At 37.5% G+C, this 21,030-nt stretch overlaps 1 protein-coding gene across 1 annotated transcript; it reads right to left on the bottom strand.

The window, feature by feature from the left end:
- Positions 1-839: 839 nt before the first annotated feature.
- LOC110462638 (bifunctional polynucleotide phosphatase/kinase-like) lies at positions 840-20,992 on the bottom strand. The gene is made up of 17 exons (XM_021516696.1): positions 20,653-20,992; positions 20,080-20,220; positions 19,233-19,702; positions 18,461-18,540; positions 17,598-17,676; positions 17,026-17,112; positions 14,952-15,023; positions 14,109-14,157; positions 13,434-13,501; positions 10,202-10,294; positions 7,351-7,419; positions 6,805-6,832; positions 6,407-6,468; positions 5,429-5,538; positions 3,636-3,723; positions 3,122-3,183; positions 840-1,749 (listed from the first exon to the last, which is right to left on the bottom strand). The coding sequence occupies exons 1-17, from the start codon at positions 20,795-20,797 to the stop codon at positions 1,626-1,628; spliced, it is 1,827 nt and encodes a 608-aa protein (XP_021372371.1). The 5' UTR covers positions 20,798-20,992; the 3' UTR covers positions 840-1,625.
- Between the last annotated feature and the right edge of the window lie 38 nt (positions 20,993-21,030).

Here is a 21,030-nt window from a genome sequence, read left to right as displayed (position 1 = left end):
CCTTCTGCAAGTTATAAACAGTGAGATTTGTCTAACAACTACCCAAGAGAAAAAAATGCTTTCTTGGAAAAGTCTCTGCATTTTTGGATAATTTCACATCAAGTTTTTTTATAAGAGTGTTACAAATAAAATATAAATTGAGCATAAAGTAACCAGCAATTTATTAGAATTGACATTATTGTAAATCTGAGGTTCTGATTTTATAGAAAAATAAACCTAAATGTGGATAACATGCACAAGTATCCTTACTCTTTTGAACGCTATACCACAGAAATGTAGAAAGGTTTTGACACATAAAGGCAAAGAGATGGTCTCATCATAGAACCACAGATTAATATATAAAGTTGCTCAACCCTTACAAAATTCACTGCTCTTACAAAATTCAAATCAAATATCCAGCCTCACACAATTTATATTTGTCAGATCGAATATGGCAGAGCTAAAACAGTTAAACTCAAAATTAAACTTAAAGGGCCATACAAAATCACACAAAAGATAAAAATACAAAGGAAATTCAACACCTAGGCTACATTCGCGTATCCCGGTTGAAACGGTACGTGTGGCGCAGAAATTTTCCACGATAAACGAACACACTTGGACCGTTCTTTAAGCAGAGCTAAAAATCCACAGTTTCGGAGAATAAAAAACAATGTATCAAGAATATTATGCCCTTCTTCCATCCGTCCACTAAATTACATAACGTATCTTAAAAATTACATGTGACTTGACATTGTTTAAGAAAGAAATAATGCAAATTGGCAATAGTCAGCATTTTAGTTTCGGTCAGGTACGTCTGGACCCCTCAATCTACACGTACCAAATTTTCCTGAGGTCAGCCTCGGTCCAAATCTGTACCTGTCGTTTTCTTTACAGGTTCAACCGGTTCAACCGTTTCAACCGGTAACGCGAATGTACCCCTATGTTACATTAACCATGTTTAACCTAATAAAAGTGAATGCCCTAATAAGGGTGCCCCACCCTTTTTCTGAAAAAAATAAAAACCAGCACTAGTCACCTTGAATATTTGTGTAGTACATGTATTCAATATGAAGCAGAAAATTCTAGATAAATGTTACTCAATAAGGGTGCCACTTCTCTCAATTACACACGCCCTGCACCCTTATTAGGTCAATTACGGTATATACTAAGATACCAGGTCCAGTTGAAACTAAAGTGATCACATCTAACGCTACATTGCAAGTAAAATTCCCACTTGTAATGTGTTCCTAATATCAAATTGCTTTTATACAAAAGCATTGTTTTGATAAAAGTTAAACATGTTTTGAAATGGGTTTTTTCTTGTCCATGCATAAAAAGACATGGAGTTTTTTCATTTTTTAAAATTTAAAATTAGTCACCAATTTAAAAGCTTACATGCTATACTGTATATAATTTTACCTGGTAAGCCCAGAAGGATGAGAGAAAAATAAACGCAAAGTTTATTCCTGAACCTTACTTCACTTGTTTGTACAGAATGGCTTATTTCCACATATGACCATGGTATGAAAAATCAAACCGTGAGCTGGGCTTATATCCTGGCATGGGCTTATTGATGGTAAAATGCATTTATAAGGCTGTTAAGAAACTAGGCACTTGGTCTGGCTCCATCATGTAACCAGAATCTTCTATTTCTCAACAAGGAACATTTTGTACCATCTTTCATGTCGAGGATTTTCAAAATTGGGCACAAAGTTGATTTTTACGATTTCACTGAAACCTTCTCCATTCTCTGGTTCTTCATATTTGGACCTGTAAAAAAGTTAAACAGAAACCCTATTAAATTTTGAAATGTATTTTTTACAGTTTTTTTCTGCAATACAAGTGACATACATAATATTATGGTGTACAAATACCCAGTAATAAATTTGTATTCATTACATTTTTTAAGTACTTTTCTACCATCATTTGGTAAGACTTTATGTACTTACAAAATCTTATCAGTTGTATAGTCAAGAAAATATCTTTAATATAAGAGTATGTAGCAAAGATATACTAAAACAAGAGGCCCAATGGGACTGCATCGCTCACCTAGTATAAAACTCACACTTGTAACCTTAAAAGTGATCTAAAATAAAGCTACAGGCAAAATATCAGTATTTAAGATTAAAATTCATTCAAAAGACCCTGTTATTTTATTTTTGGAACATTTCACCCCTGTTATTGAAAGTCGAACAAAGTCATTATGTTGAACACATTGTATAGCCTTTCATCTCGGGATGCAACTTGCAAAGTATAAACATCCTGGGACCCATGGTTATTCAGAAGAGGTTGTTTAAAGATTTTTAAACAAATTTGAGTCAAAGTCATTCACTTTAACAAACAAAGTAGTCCTTGATCCCAGCATATGCTACTGACTAAATATCAACATCCTTAGCCTTTTGGTTATTCAGAACAAGTTGTTGAAATATTTTGAACATATTTGCTCCTTGTGACCTTGAATATGATTCAAGGTCATACATTTATACAAACATTGTAGCCCTTTATCTCAGCATGCTACTGGCCAAATATCATCACCCTGTGCATTTTGGTTATTCAGAAGAAGTTGTTTAAAGTTTTTAACATATTTGACCCCTGTGACCTTGAATATGGGTGAAGGTCATTCATTTGAACAAACTTTGTAGCACCTTATCTCAGCATGCTACTGGCAAAATATCATCACCCTGAGCATTTTGGTTATTCAGAAAAAGATGTTTAAAGTTTTTGACATATTTGACCCCTGTGTCCTTGAAAATAGGTGAAGGTCATTCATTTAAACAAACTTTGTAGCCCTTCATCCAAGTTTGCTTCTGGCCAAATATCAACACCCTAGGCCTTTCGGTTATTAAGAAGAAGTCATTTAAAGTAAAATATTGACGCCGGACGCCGGACGAACGGACGAGATGACGGACGACGCACGCCGCGCCACGGCATAAGCTCACTTGGCACTTCGTGCAGAACATCTCCACACTGGAATGCAGTTAATATTGAGTACCATTCTGATTGGTCAATGATAAATGTGATAGCTTCTTACTGTGACAGATTTCACTTTTGGATACTGTCACAGCTTTAAATATATTACACCAAAACAAGAAACTCCAACGAATATGTTGCTGGCAAAAATGTAACAGTAAGGTTCATTTACCTCATAGTGTTCATCGTAACGTCGCTGATAGTTTTGTGTTTCTTGTCCACCATTTCACGATACTGTCAACAAGAATACAAATAATTCTAAGACTGAAACACTGACAGGTCAGCAAGGGCCACACCGTACACCCCATCCCCTTTGACCATAACCTTAGAAACTTTTTAAACTTCTTTTGCACATCTACATATCACAATACATGAACAAGTCAAATTTAAAAAAAAAAAAAAGGCTTTTGGAATGCGAGATAGAAGTGCTGAGGGCAGACAGATGGATGTATAGACAGACTGACCCTGTGTTAAATATAGGGCAACCATATCTCCAAACCCTAAGAATTGTAAGGAGAAACAGATGTTTAATTAATCATTAGACCACAGTTTTGATTCAAAAGTCTAATATGGTATAGAGATTATTTGTTTCAATTTGCTGAGAGTCCAACAATTCAAATAATTTCAATCATGTGTCATCATCATCGTAAAATAACTCTATTAACGGTCCTAAAACCTTATGTTACCTTTTCGTTGTGGCGACACTGATACAGGGAGGCAGTGAAAACAAAACATCTGCACGGAATACCAGCTTTCTTTGCTAACGGGATATATCTGAAAATAACATCCACACAACATTACCATCCTTAATAATGCTAAATAGCATATACATGTATTATCATTAATATTAACAGCTAGTTCAAAACTATATATTTACATTCGCTCCCATTGAAGCTGTGTACACCGTGACTGCGTATACATTACCGTATACGCAGTGAGATTCCTTGGAGACCATTGTTTCCTATTGATGACGTCATTTACATTGTGACGTCATAATGGTAACGTTGGAGATCCATCGCTGCTCACAGGCTGTAGGCTGTTCATTTGTTTGGATTTACGCACGTTACGGAGGCTTTGTACCATTATAAAAGCAAATGTATTGGAGTTAGCTTTATTCTGAGTGTACCATCATAGTAGGAAAATATGTAAATATAAGAATTGATCTTCAGTTTGACTGTGTATACGGTAGTATGAACGCAGTTGGCAACAAACATATTCTTTATGGAGCGCTAACCGTATACGCAGTCAAAATGAAGGTCAATCCTTAAATGAAGTCTAATACAATTACTGCCGTTAGATTACAACAAGCCATTCGGAATGATATGTCTCACCTGTGCCCCGCTTTGACCATCAATGCACATGTCAAGTTGGTGTAGCACTATATTTTCTGAGAAACTAACTTAAACGCAAAAACTTGATGTTGATTGAGATGCTGACAAAGTCATCTGACCATGAAAGGTAGGCCGCATCCAGCATTTGATGCATGGGTTGAGATGTATTACCTAAGATGCATCTATGGTCCAAGTTTGGTTGGTCTAGCACATATACTTTCAGTGAAACTTTAATCTCGCTTCCCCTTTTTCGTGGCGGCAAGACAATAAAACCAGAGCCTACCAAAATAACCAGTCACTAACAAATGTTAGATCGCTCAATTGTCGAGATTTATGTTATACTGAACAGAAGTTTAATGTAACTCATTTGGTAGGTATCATTTAAGGGACAAAACAAATGAAAGTATGGGATACGAGTTATTATCAAAACAGACCACAAAGTAACTAATTTATTGCTGTTGCATGTATACTTTTAGAGTTTAGACACAATCTAATTAAATTCTACTCCTCTGCGATACACTAAAACACTGCTGTATTGTAGTGTATCGTAGAGGAAAGGAATCACAAGTCTTTATTTTAATTAAGTTTAGACTGATCATGTGGTAAACAAAGTAATTTTTCTGTGATGAAACAAGTGTCAAATGTGTACTTCATAAATAACATACCTTATTGGTTGGGCTAACTGATTCTAACTGATGATTAATTACCGTGTATTTCCTGCATACCGTAAGCCCAGTTAACCAGCACATAATCTCTCATATGATTAAGGACTGGGCTTAAAACAGGACAATGAAATAGCAATTGTTTGCATTATACTGAACTGCAGTAGATTTTGGTGGCCTTTTTACTAGGCATTGGCTTATTGCCGAATATATGATATGTACTATCAACAGATGTCCAGTCATTACAGTTTCAGTCAAAACATGCAAACAATAGCATTTTTGTATACAAAGTACAATCCAAATTCAAATGAAAGGCCTGAATTTAGACATTGCGAAAATACCCCCAGAACTTGCAGCTGTGACATGGTTCTTCATTAACTCATTCACCCCTGAAGACACGTTTGAACTCTTCATATTCAAAAGTTGGAATAGTTCATTCTAAAATTCCAGGGGTGAATGAGTTAAGGACTTTGCGTTTGAAATTACCTTTGTCGCTGTTCCTTGACAGTGTTCGTGTTGTCTATGACAACACTCTTGCCCTCATTCAGTGACTTAGTACACACAGACACACACTTCTGCCACGTCCCAAGGGTGTCCTGAAACAGGGGAAGGGGAGATAACTTTGAATATAGGCATGTTTTAAAAAGCACAAGCTAAGACCTACCAAGTCACCAACACCCTACAGGTCAGACCTAGAAAACTGAGGTTATACACTATTTCAAATGAAATTGTCTGGTATTACCCCTGAGAATTTTCTTTTTTCCATAGCTCAAATTTAATTCATCTTTTGCAGTCAGGAAAGATCATCATTAAAGAGAGACATGTCTGCCTATTCTGGTTGATTGGCATTGACAAGTTAATTAGTCAGGGTATTAGAGTGGGTTTTTTTAAACCACAATCAGAGGCTTCAAACTGAGGTAGGCTTTCACCAGTGTTCTAGGTAAAAGTGGGTCTCCAGCTAAAACAGTCTGCTATTGTGAATTTTGAGCTGACTATTTGTGAAGAATAATCTGTTTATAATTTAGCCTGTCAAGAACACTGAAAACAAAATATAATCACAAATGAAGCTTGTAAGCAAACCATGATGTTAGGCAAAACAAAAAAAAGTTTCAGTTAACTTGACTGAAAAAATAGGATCGGTTGGTTTGTGTTTTTTTAGGAGTGGAAGGGGGGAGGGGGTCTAATTTTAGGAATCACAAAAATCACCAAACATGTTTTTAGGTCTTTAAAATAGTAATATGGGAATTACATTTGGTTGTGACACCTAACTTTAAAGTAGAGAGGGTACATATATATAATTGTCTTGTTTGTTTGTCCATCAATTTGTTTGCATCCGCTAAAAAAGTTATCCCAACACTAGATGGAGTGCGTTGAGACGGACAAAATTGATAGTCAGAGGTAAACACCTCGGTCAATCAGGGTACCTTTGGCCGGATTACAAACCTGACTGACTTTTGTACATACCCTGTTGATATGAATGTAACCCTTTGGTAACAAGTGTGAAGTGGAGAAAAAGGACTTTCCAGCTGCAATGAAGGAGAAAGAAATTAAAGTTACAAACCATGTTCACCCCAAAACGTTCTATCTATAATACAAATGGCTACAGATCAGATAGAGCAACTACATTCCCTGCTGTCCTATCACATTAGTTATTGAGCATAATTTTATTCATATGAATTATAAAAACACATAAACTGTGTGCTGGGAAATGTTTTGCCCGGTGCACTTTTCACCATTCTCCAATAAACTCAATTTTCACCCAGTGTAAATTTTGCCCTTCACACAAAATTAAATTGGATATCTGAAGTTAAAACAACATTGTATACGGTCATAATGAAGGTTACAGAAAATGTGTAACTCACATGCAGGAAATCCAACCAGTATCACCATCTGAAACCAAATATTTACATCTTTAGTTATTATTGTTAACAAGTACTCTATACATCTGCATGTTAAATTTGGTCTAGTTAATCAATATAAAGACTGGATACAGCTGTCCAATAGAGCAACAGTAACCATGTTTATTCTAACAAAACAAGTTTCATGTTTGCCATTCGCTAGATGTTTCTCAATCTGACCAATTTTCTGGCCACCACATTTTTTTTAATGAGCCTTATAAACTTTATGTGTTAAAAGGCCAGGATGAAAGAATATTACTTACACAGTTCCACTAATACGCTAGTTTTCAGATTTAAAACTATCTGCATTAAAATCTGTTCTTCCTCTATTTTAAAGATATTTTTGACATGTTTTTTCTTTCATTTGTTCTCTTTTCATCAAGGTGTTTTTTAAAATTCCAAACAGGACTGAGAGTTCAAATAATATTTACTTAGGAACACCTTATTAATGAGGGTTTTGCTGATGATATGTGGAAACCCAAAATGACTAGAGCTATTCTGACAGCTCACCTCTTGAGAAGGGGAGACAACTTTAGCATCAGCTGGGTCTGTGAGACAGTCGCCACTGGTAACCTTCCTCTGAAAGTAAACAACACATCATTCATCATATTTGGAACTCTTCAATCATGCAAACAGACCGCTATGACCTTTAAGGACCCATATCCCACTGCAGACTGATATGACCTTTAAGGACCCATGTCCCACTGTAGACCGATATGACCTTCAAGGACCCATGTTCCACTGTAGACCGATATGACCTTTAAGGACCCATGTCCCACTGTAGACCGATATGACATTTAAGGACCCATGTCCCACTGCAGACCGATATGACCTTCAAGGACCCATGTTCCACTGCAGACCGATATGACCTTTAAGGACCCATGTCCCTCTGCAGACTGATATGACCTTTAAGGACCCATGTCCCCCTGCAGACTGATATGACCTTTAAGGACCCATGTCCCACCGTAGACCGATATGACCTTTAAGGACCCATGTCCCAGTGTAGACCGATATGACCTTTAAGGACCCATGTCCCCCTGCAGACTGATATGACCTTTAAGGACCCATGTCCCCCTGCAGACTGATATGACCTTTAAGGACCCATGTCCCCCTGTAGACCGATATGACCTTTAAGGACCCATATCCCACTGCAGACTGATATGACCTTTAAGGACCCATGTCCCCCTGCAGACTGATATGACCTTTAAGGACCCATGTCCCAATGCAGACCGATATGACCTTTAAGGACCCATGTCCCTCTGCAGACTGATATGACCTTTAAGGACCCATGTCCCAATGCAGACCGATATGACCTTTAAGGACCCATGTCCCTCTGCAGACTGATATGACCTTTAAGGACCCATGTCCCCCTGTAGACCGATATGACCTTTAAGGACCCATATCCCACTGCAGACTGATATGACCTTTAAGGACCCATGTCCCAATGCAGACCGATATGACCTTTAAGGACCCATGTCCCTCTGCAGACTGATATGACCTTTAAGGACCCATGTCCCCCTGTAGACCGATATGACCTTTAAGGACCCATGTCCCCCTGTAGACCGATATGACCTTTAAGGACCCATGTCCCCCTGCAGACTGATATGACCTTTAAGGACCCATGTCCCAATGCAGACCGATATGACCTTTAAGGACCCATGTCCCACTGATATGACCTTTAAGGACCCATGTCCCACTGATATGACCTTTAAGGACCCATGTCCCAATGCAGACCGATATGACCTTTAAGGACCCATGTCCCAGTGTAGACCGATATGACCTTTAAGGACCCATGTCCCCCTGCAGACTGATATGACCTTTAAGGACCCATGTCCCCCTGCAGACTGATATGACCTTTAAGGACCCATGTCCCACTCTAGACCGATATGACCTTTAAGGACCCATGTCCCCCTGTAGACCGATATGACCTTTAAGGACCCATCTCCCACTGTAGACCGATATGACCTTTAAGGACCCAAGTCCCACTGTAGACCGATATGACCTTTAAGGAACCATGTCCCACTGCAGACCGATATGACCTTTAAGGCCCCATGTCCCACTGCAGACCGATATGACCTTCAAGGACCCATGTTCCACTGTAGACCGATATGACCTTTAAGGACCCATCTCCCACTGTAGACCGATATGACCTTTAAGGAACCATGTCCCACTGCAGACCGATATGACCTTTAAGGGCCCATGTCCCACTGTAGACCGATATGACCTTGAAGGACCCATGTCCCACTGTAGACCGATATGCCCTTTAAGGACCCATGTCCCACTGTAGACCTATATGACCTTTAAGGACCCATGTTCAAGTAAACAACACATCATTCATCATATTTGGAACTCTTCAATCATGCAAACAGACCGCTATGACCTTTAAGGACCCATATCCCACTGCAGACTGATATGACCTTTAAGGACCCATGTCCCAATGCAGACTGATATGACCTTTAAGGACCCATGTCCCAATGCAGACTGATATGACCTTTAAGGACCCATGTCCCACCGTAGACCGATATGACCTTTAAGGACCCATGTCCCTCTGCAGACTGATATGACCTTTAAGGACCCATGTCCCACCGTAGACCGATATGACCTTTAAGGACCCATGTCCCTCTGCAGACTGATATGACCTTTAAGGACCCATGTCCCCCTGTAGACCGATATGACCTTTAAGGACCCATGTCCCACTGCAGGCAAAACACTAGACAATTAAAATGTGGTTCGTGCAGAAAAAGCTACTTCCCCCTAATCCTGTTTTGAACATAGTTACAGTGGCATTGGGACAGAGAACTACCACAGGTCAGGTCGATCAGTTAGTTACCCAGGCTGTATTGTAATCTGATGTCATGGGTTAGAATCCTAGTCTGGCCCTCCTGCACTTTTGGCCTCAGAACATTGGTGTATTTATATTGTTTATTTCACCTTCACTGTTTTTTTATAAATGCTCTGCACGGTTTTCTGATTGGAATTTATTTTATTCAAGCTATTGTCATGTCATGAAAACAATTCTAATTCATAGCTACTGGTAGGTAGGTTGTTTTGTTTTACAGTGTTACAGTACTGGAATCCTTACATCAATTCTTCCATTAATTCTGTCTTGTCTTGACCAACGACATTGCTAGAATCGCTGATACCATAGGTAATATTGCCATACAAGTTAGTCTGATCTCACACTGCATCCCACGTTATATCACCTTGACACTCTAACTTTCACAAATACTTTCTTTTATAGTTGTGCTACAACAGCTTGAGTTTGCTACGAAAACAAAAAGATATGTATCCCTTGTGCAACTGTATATACCGGTACATAATATTGTATTACTTATCAAAATCTAGTTTAAGGTTATATTACCGGGTCAAAATCTGGCATTTCATATTTAGCCTTGGCTTGGCCTTGAAAGTATTCCTCCGGAGTGTAGAACTTCAGTCCAGCATTCATTGCAAACTGTCAACACAAAAACGTTACACAAATACATAGTCAAACAAAACAAGAGGCCCAATGGGCCTGCATCGCTCACCTGTTATTAATCTAACACTTGTAATCTTAAGATTTCATAATAACCTATTAAAAGATTTAAACATATGACGCCTCTGACCTTGATTGTTGAACAAGGACATTAGGATGAAAGTGGATCAAGATCATTCATTTGAACTAACATGGTAGTCCTTTATCCCAGCATGCTACAGACCCAATTCCAGTGCCCTGGCCCTTTTGCTTATTGAAAAGAAGTCGCTTGAAGATTTCACGACATTTGACCCTGTGACCTTGAAAGTTGGTCAAGGTCATTCAGTTGAACAAACTTGATAGTCCTTCATCCAAGCATGCTACAGGCCCAATATCAGTACCCTGGGCCTTTTGGTTATTGAGAAGAAGTCGCTTGAAGATATTACAACATTTGACCCCTGTGACCTCGAAAGTTGGTCAAGGTCATTCATTTGAAAAAACTTGGTAGCCCTTCATCCAGGCATGCTACAGGCCTAATATCACTACACTGGGCCTTTTGGTTATTGAGAAGAAGCTGTTGGAAGGTTTGAAGACATCTGACCCCAATGACCTTGAAAGTGGGTCAAGGTCATTCATTTGAACAAACTTGGTAGCCCTTCATCCCAGCATGCTACAGCCCCAATATCAGTACCCTGGGCCTTTTGGTTATTGAGAAGAAGTTGTTTGAAGATTTTAACATATTTTACCCCTGTGACCTTGAAAGTGGGTCAAGGTCATTTATTTGAACAAACTTGGTAGCCCTTCATCCCAGTATGCTACTGGCCAAATATCATCTTCCTAGGCCTTTTGGTTATTGAGATGAAGTTGTTTAAAGCAAAAAGTTGACGCCGGACAGACGGACGACGGACGACAGACGGACGGACGGACGGACGACGGATGCGACGGACGGACGGACGACAGATGCCGCACCATAACATAAGCTCACTTGCCCTTCGGGCAGGTGAGCTAAAAACTAGAGCAAAATAAACAGTGACACATAGATCTTTAAGTTCAAACAATAATGTTGTAATATGGTTTCAATTTGTGACAAAATTCCTAGTTATGATTCACTTGAGCTGGTAGCTGCAAAAACTAGATCCAACAAAATTGACCTAGCGCAAATCCGCGAAAATTAGGCACAACCTCTACAGTTTATTCCTCTGCCCCATGTCTGGATAGCCCAAAGTATGAAGGTTGACTGAGTAAAATGGGTTACTTAGTCATAGATTCAATCACAACAAAATGGCCCAAGAGGGACTGTATCGCTCACCTGAATATTTAAGCAGTCATAGCAAAATACTCTCATTAAATATTATATTGCACTAAAAATATTTCCCTCGCAAACTTTGTTGGCTCCATCTGTTGAAACTACCAGCAAAATATTATTATAAGATTCTATGCTTTTTGATTCTTCTTCAGAAGTTGCTGACATATTTATCCCTGTGATCTTGTAAGTAGGTCAATGTCATTTTCCTTCTCAAATTGGTTAGCTCTATTCCAAAAAGCTACCAGCCAAATCTTATGAATCCATTCCTTTTAGTTCTCAAGAACAAATCCATTAAAATGTTGTTGACCTCTGTGACCTCTAAAGTAGGTTGAGGTCATTTTCATTTGCAAACTTTGGTGAGCTCTATCCCGGGAAGTCACCAGCCAAATATTATAATTTTATGCCTTTTAATTCTTCAGAAGAAGCTGTTTGAACTGTTTGACATATTTGAACGCTGTGACCTTGAAAGTAGGTCAAGGTCATTTTCATTCGCAAACTTTGTTTGGCTCTTTCCCAGGAAGCCACCTGCCAAATATTAAGATTTTATAACTACCAGTTCTTCAGAAGAAGTCGTTTAAAGTGTTTGACATATCTGCCTCATGTGACCTTAAAAGAAGGTCAAGGTCATTTTCATTCTCAAACTTTGTTCGGCTCTTTCCTAGGAAGCTACAAGCCAAATATAGAGATTATATACCTTTCAGTTCTTCAGAAGAAGTCGTTTGAAGTGTCTGACACATTTGACTCCTGTGACCTTGAAAGAAGGTCAAGGTCATTTTCATTCTCAAACTTTGTCGGGCTCTATCCAAGGAAGCCATCAATCAAAAATAAAGATTCTATACCTTTCAGTTCTTCAGAAGAAGTCATTTGAAGCTTTTGACATATATGACCCCTGTGACCTTGAAAGTAGGTCAAACTAGTTTTCATTCTCAAACTTTGTTGGGCTCTATCCCAGGAAGCCACCAGCCAAATATAAAGATTCTATACCTTTCAGTTCTTCAGAAGAAGTTGTTTGAAGTGTTTGACACATTTGACCCCTGTGACCTTGAAAGTAGGTCAAGGTCATTTTCATTCTCAAACTTTGTTGGGCTCTATCCCAGGAAGCCATCAGCCAAATATGAAGATTTTATACCTTTTAGTTCTTTAGAAGAAGTCGTTTGAAGTTTTTGACATATTTGACCCCTGTGACCTTGAAAACAGGTCAAGGTCATTTCGTTCTCAAACTTTGTAGGGCTCCTACCAACGAACTTTTCAGCCAAATATCATGACTCTAGGCCTGTCCGTTCTTCAGAAGAAGTTGTTTAAAGGAAAAGTTGACGGACGGACGATGGACGGACGACGGACGCTGCGCCACGGCATAAGCTCACTTGGCACTTCGTGCCAGGTGAGCTAACAAACGAAGGAGCATGTAGTTCTTGTAGTTTTTTACAGGTGTTGACCGGTTTCGTACCTAGTGGGCTTCTTCAGGACCAAAGAAAGTCATTACCAAAATACAGGTTATAGGTGTCTTCAGTTTGGAAATATGTGATATCAAAGTTTTACTTTTTACAAAAACATTGTACGAATTATATCAAATTCCATGTCAGCAGTCATATATAGGTGAAACTGGGAGGAAATTTGGTACATGTCTTGAAACGTTGGGACATGTTTAATACGTTCATTGTTTGTGTAAAAAAGTCATTGTTTGTGTAAAAAAGTAAAACTTTGATATCACAGGTAATAGGTGGTTGAGTTCACAATATAAGATCTATTATGATCAAACGAAACTCAACATTACTAAAAAATAATCGTTAACAGCAGTGAAATAGTTCAGCTGATGTGACATTATAACATTACCATTCTGTCACTGCAGGAGAAGTCCTTCTTTTTACCTGGTGCCCACTTGGCTGGGCGACCAGCAGCATCTGTAACATATTCAATTAAAATGGTCATCTAATGAATGTGACACTATGTCATCATAATCGTAAATTGAAACATATCTAAAATTAACATTTACTCATTTCCCTGTTTTGTAACTTCAGTTTAGTGATATATTATAAGTTTTCATGATATTTTGCACTAAATGTATACCATTCTCACTGTGGAAACCGTAATTTGCAAGGGGGGGGGGGATTGATATGTATTCAGTAATTTTGTGGGTATTCTCCTTCAGTAATTAAAATATCAGCAACAAAATGCTTTATTAATTAATCGAGGTGCAGTTATACAAGTGGGATTCCAGAAAATTGGCCAAATCACAAATTTGTAGGCCAACAAAATACATGTAGCATAATTTACTGAAACCACATAAATATAACCTTTACTTATTTTACAACAATTATGAAGCTAGTTCTTTCACCTTATATCAATCACTTTTATTGACCCGGTTGTAAGCACACATCGGGGTCTTAGTGTGGGAGAAAACCACAAACTCTTAGCAATATTAAAGAAATGATTTCACAATATCCAAAAAGTCATTCATCTTATATAAACACCTAGCTTACAACTGACCACTACAATTTTTAAACTTACCTCCAACATAGAAACTGTCAGTTATGCTCACGGGAACGTCTTCATTTCCCTGCAAAATACTTGGATTGAATTACGTCTGAAGATACTGTATTTGATTATCTCTAAGTTATTGTACTATTCTTATCTAGTTGATGTTTCCTTCATATTTAGGTGCCAGAATGTATACCTCTTAGGGACCCCTGTCCAACAACAGGCAAAGTACTAAAGAAATATACAGTAGATTTTGTACATACATATGTACATACATACCCTACATAAAATGGTTTTGGAGATATACATGAAGTGGGACTGGGGGCCAGAGATATACTTTTATTTGTCTTCAAATTTTTATCTTCATTTCATTTTTTCATGAAATTTCTGCAAAATATATGTTTCTTTCCAGAAATGATTCATTAAATATGTTGCCATGTCTGTAAAAAGTTTTTAGTTCAAATTTAGTTTTTGTTTGTGGTACAGGGACCCTTAGCTTGGGTGCTCCAGCAGAATGGTCCTCAAAACATAAGTACAGTGCTTATAAGGTTACATACAGTGAACTTTCTATTCCATTGGTTAACATGGATAGATGTATTTTTATAAAACATGGCATAACAGGCATTTATTATACCTTCTTTATTAGAAGTGATCAGAATTGCGACGTGTACAGAGAAATTGCAGCCTCGATACTCCTGGGGTTATGCTAGCTGCCTTCAATTTTGCTATGACATATTCCAGGAGTGCCAAGAGCTATGTGATGGTTCTATTGCACCTGTAGTTAACAAACTGTGACAATAAGTTTGTCAAAAGACTTGACATTCTACAAGTAGATCTCCTTTTCACTGTCAAAACACATCAGATTCAACTCACCCTGTCCCGCAGAAATTTGAGCATGCCCAGACAGGGTTTTCTGTATACTCCATCTCCAGTGGATATTAAGATCTGAAACAGATGCACTGTAACTTATTAATTAACAGTATTTTCAACATCACTATGATGGAAAAACTGGTCTTTGGAAAAAAGATGGTCTGTCATTTGAATGGCCTCTCAATATAATGTAAACGTGTGGCAAGTATTGTAGTGTTGTTGTTTTTTTGCATCAAGCAAATCAAGTCAATCCAGTGAAAATATCAACATGCAAGATTTCCACACTACGATAAGTTTGAAGAATCACAATGCAAATATGTTCACAGTATATTTTAGACTATCCCTTATGTTAACAAGAGGCCCACGGGCCTTAATAGCTCACCTGGTATTTTATTTTTCAATTTAAAACCTGCTGAGTACCATTCAGGTTTATCAAAGGAGTACAAGTAACAAAGTTGCATCTTCCATTTATAAATATTCAATTCCCTTTGCCCAAAGATTCTCTAAAACAAGTTTGGTTAGGTTAAAATCCCTTCAACGGTACAGAAGGAGAAGGATCTTTAATGTTTTCCTCTATTTCCCCTAATGGGCCCCACTAATCTGCCCCAAAGAAGGGGAATCCACACACCTCAGTTTAAACAAAATTGATTCTTTTCTCCCTAAGCATGCTTCAGACTGCATTTGGTTTAAATCCCTTCACTTGTATAGTAGGAGAAAAAAAATCCTCTATTTCCCCTATTGGGCCCCGCTCCTATGCCGCCAGAAGGCCCACACCCTCCGTTTATACAAACTTGAGTCTCCTTTGTCCAAAGATGCTCTAGGACAAATTTGGTCAAAATCCTTCAATTGGTTGAGGAGAAGATTTTTAAAGATTTACCTATTTTCCCCTATTTGGCCCCGTCCCTCTGCCCCCAGGGGGACCATACCCTCCGTTCATACAAAACTGAGAACCCTTTGGCCAATGATGCTCCAGACCAAATTTGGTCAAAATCCCTTCATCGGTACAAAAGGAGAAGGATATTTGATGTTTTCCTCTATTTCCCCTAATGGGCCCCACCCATCTGCCCTTAGAAGGAGGCCCACACACCTCAGTTTATACAAAATTGATTCTTTTGTCCCTAATCATGCTTCAGACTGCATTTGGTTAAAATCCCTTCACTTGTATAGCAGGAGAAAAAAAATCCTCTATTTCCCCTATTGGGCCCCGCCCCTCCGCCCCCAGAGGGGCCACACCCTCCGTTTATACAAACTTGAGTCTTCTTTGTCCAAAGATGCTCTAGGACAAATTTGGTCAAAATCCTTCAATTGGTTGAGAAGAAGAACATTTTTAAAGATTTACCTTTTTTCCCCTTATTTAGCCCCGCCCCTCTGCCCCGAGGGGGGGCTATACCGTCCGTTTATACAAAACTGAGAACCCTTTGGCCAATGATGCTCCTGACCAAGCTTCAGACTGCATTTGGTTTAAATCCCTTCACTTGTATAGTAGGAGAGAAAAAATCCTCTACTTCCCCTATTTGGCCCCGCCCCTCTGCCCCCAAAGAGGCCACACCCTCCGTTTATACAAACTTGAGTCTCCTTTGTCCAAAGATGCTCTAGGACAAATTTGGTCAAAATCCTTCTATTGGTTAAGAAGAAGATTTTTAAAGATTTACCTATTTTCCCCCTATTTGGCCCCGCCCCTCTGCCCCCAGGGGGGTTATACCCTCCGTTTATACAAAACTGAGAACCCTTTGGCCAATGATGCTCCTGACCAAATTTGGTCAAAATCCTTTTGAGCCATTCAGGACAAGTAGCATTTTAAAGGAAAAAGTTGCCGGACGCTGGACGCCGGACGCTGCACCATGGGCCAGGTGAGCTAATAAATACCCAGTTCTATATGACATCATGCAAAAAAATAATTAAACTTGATTTTTATTCAAAACAAAAAATGACGAATGAACAAACTTTCATTTTTTTTTTTTGCATGATGTCATATAGAACTGGTGTTTATTTATATAACGTTTATTCTAAAATAACAGAAATGGTGACCCCCCAAAGATTAGAGAATGTCTATATATTTATTTTTACAATTTATTACCTGAGCGCTGACTCCCATCAGTTTGAGCATGGCAGTAAACTTCTGCTGCAGATCTTCTATCAATGTCTTCCCTTTCTCAACACCTTTCTGTACAAAGAAATCCACAAAAATAGAAATAAATTCTTTTTCAAAGATAGGGAAGCAGAATAATTTCTTCACCTTAAAAAATAATTTGAACATCCTAGGACTACATGTATATGTTTATCAATTGTGTATATCTAACTAAAACGCAAATATTGGCCTTTTAAAATATGGACTTTAAAGTATATACAAAATCCTTTATAACACTTATTCAGTTACTAAAAAGATTTCTTCCACATCTGTTATACAGTAAATCATGGTATGCTCTCCCCAAATTTATCAAATGTAAAATTGGTCTAGTCAATCATAATCCTTGTTAACTTTATTGTGGACACAAACAGTTTTGGTTGAAGGGTTTAAAATTCATTACATGTATATCTAAATTTTGTCAACTTTTGATCAACTTACACCGTTCATTTAACATGAACAGCTTCAAATTTATTCTGTATAGCATTACAAATTTAAAGTTAGCTTGTTCTTTCTAGTCTGACCTGATTAGTGAATAAGACAACTTTGTAGCCTTGTTCATGGAGTTTCTTTAACTTGCCAGGAACTTCTGGGTATAGGATTCTGAAGAAAGGGAAAATGCAACACACTGTCAACTTTAATTTGCCTTACTTAAAGCCAAATGTACTGTAGATGGCATCTCCAAAATACATGCACTAACATTAATCTTGTCATACCGTACATAACTGATGATAAGTCTATTCCTCCTCCTTGTCCACATCTTACAGATTAGGGTTAATATTACACTCAATGTAGAAATAAGGAGGGAAAGCCATGAAATATCAGGGCTTTATATGAAGCAGAATCCTGATTGAAATATCCCCATTTTCCATTACAGGACCCCTTAAATCTGAACACATGTGTCCCCATGACCACCTGAAATGACAACTTAAAAAATTTCAGTCTCCAAATTAATTTTAATGATGTATATGACTTAAAGCAATGAATACTGACAATTATCATTTATAAGGAACCCAAACTTTCAATCAAGGGGGTCCCAAAGACTCTCAAAAACTCCCAAAAACTCCCTAAGTCAAAATGGTGATATCCTGAATTGGATTAAATGACAGTATTTTTCTTAAATAATTACCAATACATTGCCCCATTAATATATTACCATACACTGTCCAGAGACAAATATTATCCATGCAATTTGATTAATGCAAGCTTAGTACCAATTTTCTTTCAATATGACATTTACAAATTGGTCAAACATTGCCCCAAATGCTGTGTCTATTAGCCTGAATGTTTGAATATTTCCGAATGTTACATATAAATAATACCTATCTATTTTCTTTTGCTAGTTAATTTAAAGATGCTTTTAAAAGTTATGTTTGCAAAAACCTACTTCCAATCTGCGTTGTCCTTTGGAAAGACCCGTCCCGATTTTGTTGTGATGATGGTTCCGTCAATGTCAAACCCTGCTATCTGTCAACAACGCAAGTTACCACTTATGTCAACATATAGATTAAGTATTATAATCATTATGTGCACAAATTACTTCACTAACTGCAATCTCATAAATAATACCATACATATATGAAATGTATTATCTATATATATAAGTTACAATACTATCAACTAGGGGCAGATGTTGCAAGCAATTCTTGAATTGCAATAAATTTCAATAATTAGTGAATATTAAAATATTTCGCAATAATAGTATTCCAAGAAGTTCAGTTTATTGATAATGATTTACAAAGAAAATTTGAAAAGTGAGCATCAGTTTAGCAAGCTTTGAAGATAGATTGAATATCATTTCCTACAGTTCTTAAAGTTATAACACCAAGCAAGCATATCTATTAGTTTAGATAATATACTCAATTTTAACATTATTTTTGTAAAACTCTCATTCCATAAGTTGAAAAAGTACTGGTATTGCAATTATTTACTACCGGTATTTCAAAATCATTTTGCAATGTAAAGGTCCTGTATAAATTGCTAGACAAATAATGCAATATCGCAGCATGTGAAGGGCATGAGTGGCACTACAATGTATATCCCCTATCTCAATTTATAATGGGAACTCTTTGGAAGTTTGGACAGGCTTGTTCTCTATCAGTTGACAACTACTGTGTCTACATTCAAACTTGCCAAGCCATTGTTGTCAATCTGCCTACCTTTGAACTAGCTCTTACACCTTTCCCAGTGTACACATACAGTTTATCATGGTATTCCCACTTCGACTCCTCTTTCGGTGGACCTAAGGCGTTAACTCCCTTTTTCACAGATTTTTCATCACACTTAGAACTACCTGGTGAGAAAGACTTTGAAGTAGAAGGAGTTTGATTTGTATTTAAAGTTGAATGCTTAGAATTTGATGTCTTTTTTTCTTGATGCTTTTTTGGAGATTTTTTCATCATTTTTAATTTCTCCTCAACAGCTTTCACTTGCTCCTCCTCTTCACTGCTGGATTCGGGTTTCACAGCCACTGCATTTGACAGTCTGGCTTTTTTGCTGTTGTTGTTATTATGTCCATTGTCGGAAGCAGGTCTTTTCTTTGAATGCATTGTACTATTAGATTTTTCTGAATGGATGTTTGAATTTGGTATTTTTTCTTTCACAAATTCTACTTTCTGTGGATACTGACCTGCAAAAAAAAGCATCACATATTGTTATGTACAATTTACAACAAGTACTAGCATATAGGTTCATTTAATACGAAGATATTTCTACATGCATTTGTTTCTATACATTGCTCAAATGGAGATGGTACCCTATCTTAGAAAATGTAACAATGATTGCAATTGGTTTAAATAAGCAAAAATATGCAAGCAATAAAATTGGGAGACATTTCAATCAAGGGTAGATTCTGTTATTTTGGGCATTGGTTACTGATAATAGCTCAACATTATTGAAAAATTCCATCTCTGATTGTAGGTATAAAAAAAAAATGTTATTCTGTTTACCCGGTACTTTTCAGGATAACATGTTTTGTTGTATTTTCGTTCTAGTCCATATAATTACCGGCTAAAACATAAATTGTGGCTCCTTCTTCCAGTTTGCATTGTCTCCCCTTCTCTAGTTCGATACCATCTAACGCTGAAGAGTTGTTACCAATCTGTGTCACTTTGACAGACTCTTTCTTCCAGTCAGCAATTACTTCCACTGCCAATCAAATTTTAATAAGCTTTTTATATCAGGTTATTCAGAGTTATTTCAATAGTTAATATTTAATATGCCAATTTAATTGCAGATCTGAAACACAATATAAACTGGCAATATTAATTCATCTCACCTTGACATTGATGCCATCACAATATGTTCTATGTCATTTATACTTTTATTTTCTATATGTCATTTATAATTTTATATATAAAAATGTACAAGGATTCACTAGTGTATATAATTATAAACACTTAACAGATTCATGCTAATGTCCAAGTTCAGAATTTATTTTGGCAAATTTGTTTTAAGCATATATTTATATTATAGGTATTCTTTTTGTATTACTGTTATTATGCTTTTTGACAGAAGTTCAGGCTCCTATGATATAGCTCTAGTTGGTTCAAAATGCTCTTGAAATGAACTTATGCTTACCCTGGTTTCTGGAAGACCTCGGGTCCATGATACGGGTCTGTGGACTGCGCCCGATTTGCACGCTCTGTCCATGGGGCAGGGGGATCGGATCATGCGTGTTGTTGGGACAGACCAAATTGCAAGAAAGCACTTTATATTTACTCATGGTCCGATTTTGAGAAATCTGCACAAACGATTGTTGAATCCCTCGGGTAAACGTTACAAACCTTACTACTTTACATAAGTGGCCTGCCAGAGTTGCTTGCCTTATCTTAGTATTTAACGAGAAGCGTTAATTCAACTAAATTCCTAGTTAAAATGTGGCCCTCATGCTCGCGCCAGTTTTGTAAATAAGGTATGATGATTTTCCTCCCTTTTTATACTGAAGAGCTCCACAAT

The sequence above is a fragment of the Mizuhopecten yessoensis genome, unplaced genomic scaffold (genome assembly GCF_002113885.1).
Source record: "Mizuhopecten yessoensis strain PY_sf001 unplaced genomic scaffold, ASM211388v2 scaffold10819, whole genome shotgun sequence".
NCBI classification, from domain to species: domain Eukaryota; kingdom Metazoa; phylum Mollusca; class Bivalvia; order Pectinida; family Pectinidae; genus Mizuhopecten; species Mizuhopecten yessoensis.
The sequence above is the reverse complement of the archived record's forward strand: the minus strand, read 5'-3'. Positions and strand labels throughout refer to the sequence as shown.

Bases quoted from the DNA above. Each gene is read 5' to 3' on its own strand.
- LOC110462638 (XM_021516696.1), bottom strand. From the start codon at position 20,797: ATGAGTAAATATAAAGTGCTTTCTTGCAATTTGGTCTGTCCCAACAAC. The intron at 19,703-20,079 runs GTAATTATATGG...TTTTTTTTGCAG, and splicing joins CACAATTTATGTTTTAGCCG to GTCAGTATCCACAGAAAGTA. The intron at 10,295-13,433 runs GTAATGTTATAA...TTGTGTTGACAG, and splicing joins TCTCCTGCAGTGACAGAATG to TTTGCAATGAATGCTGGACT.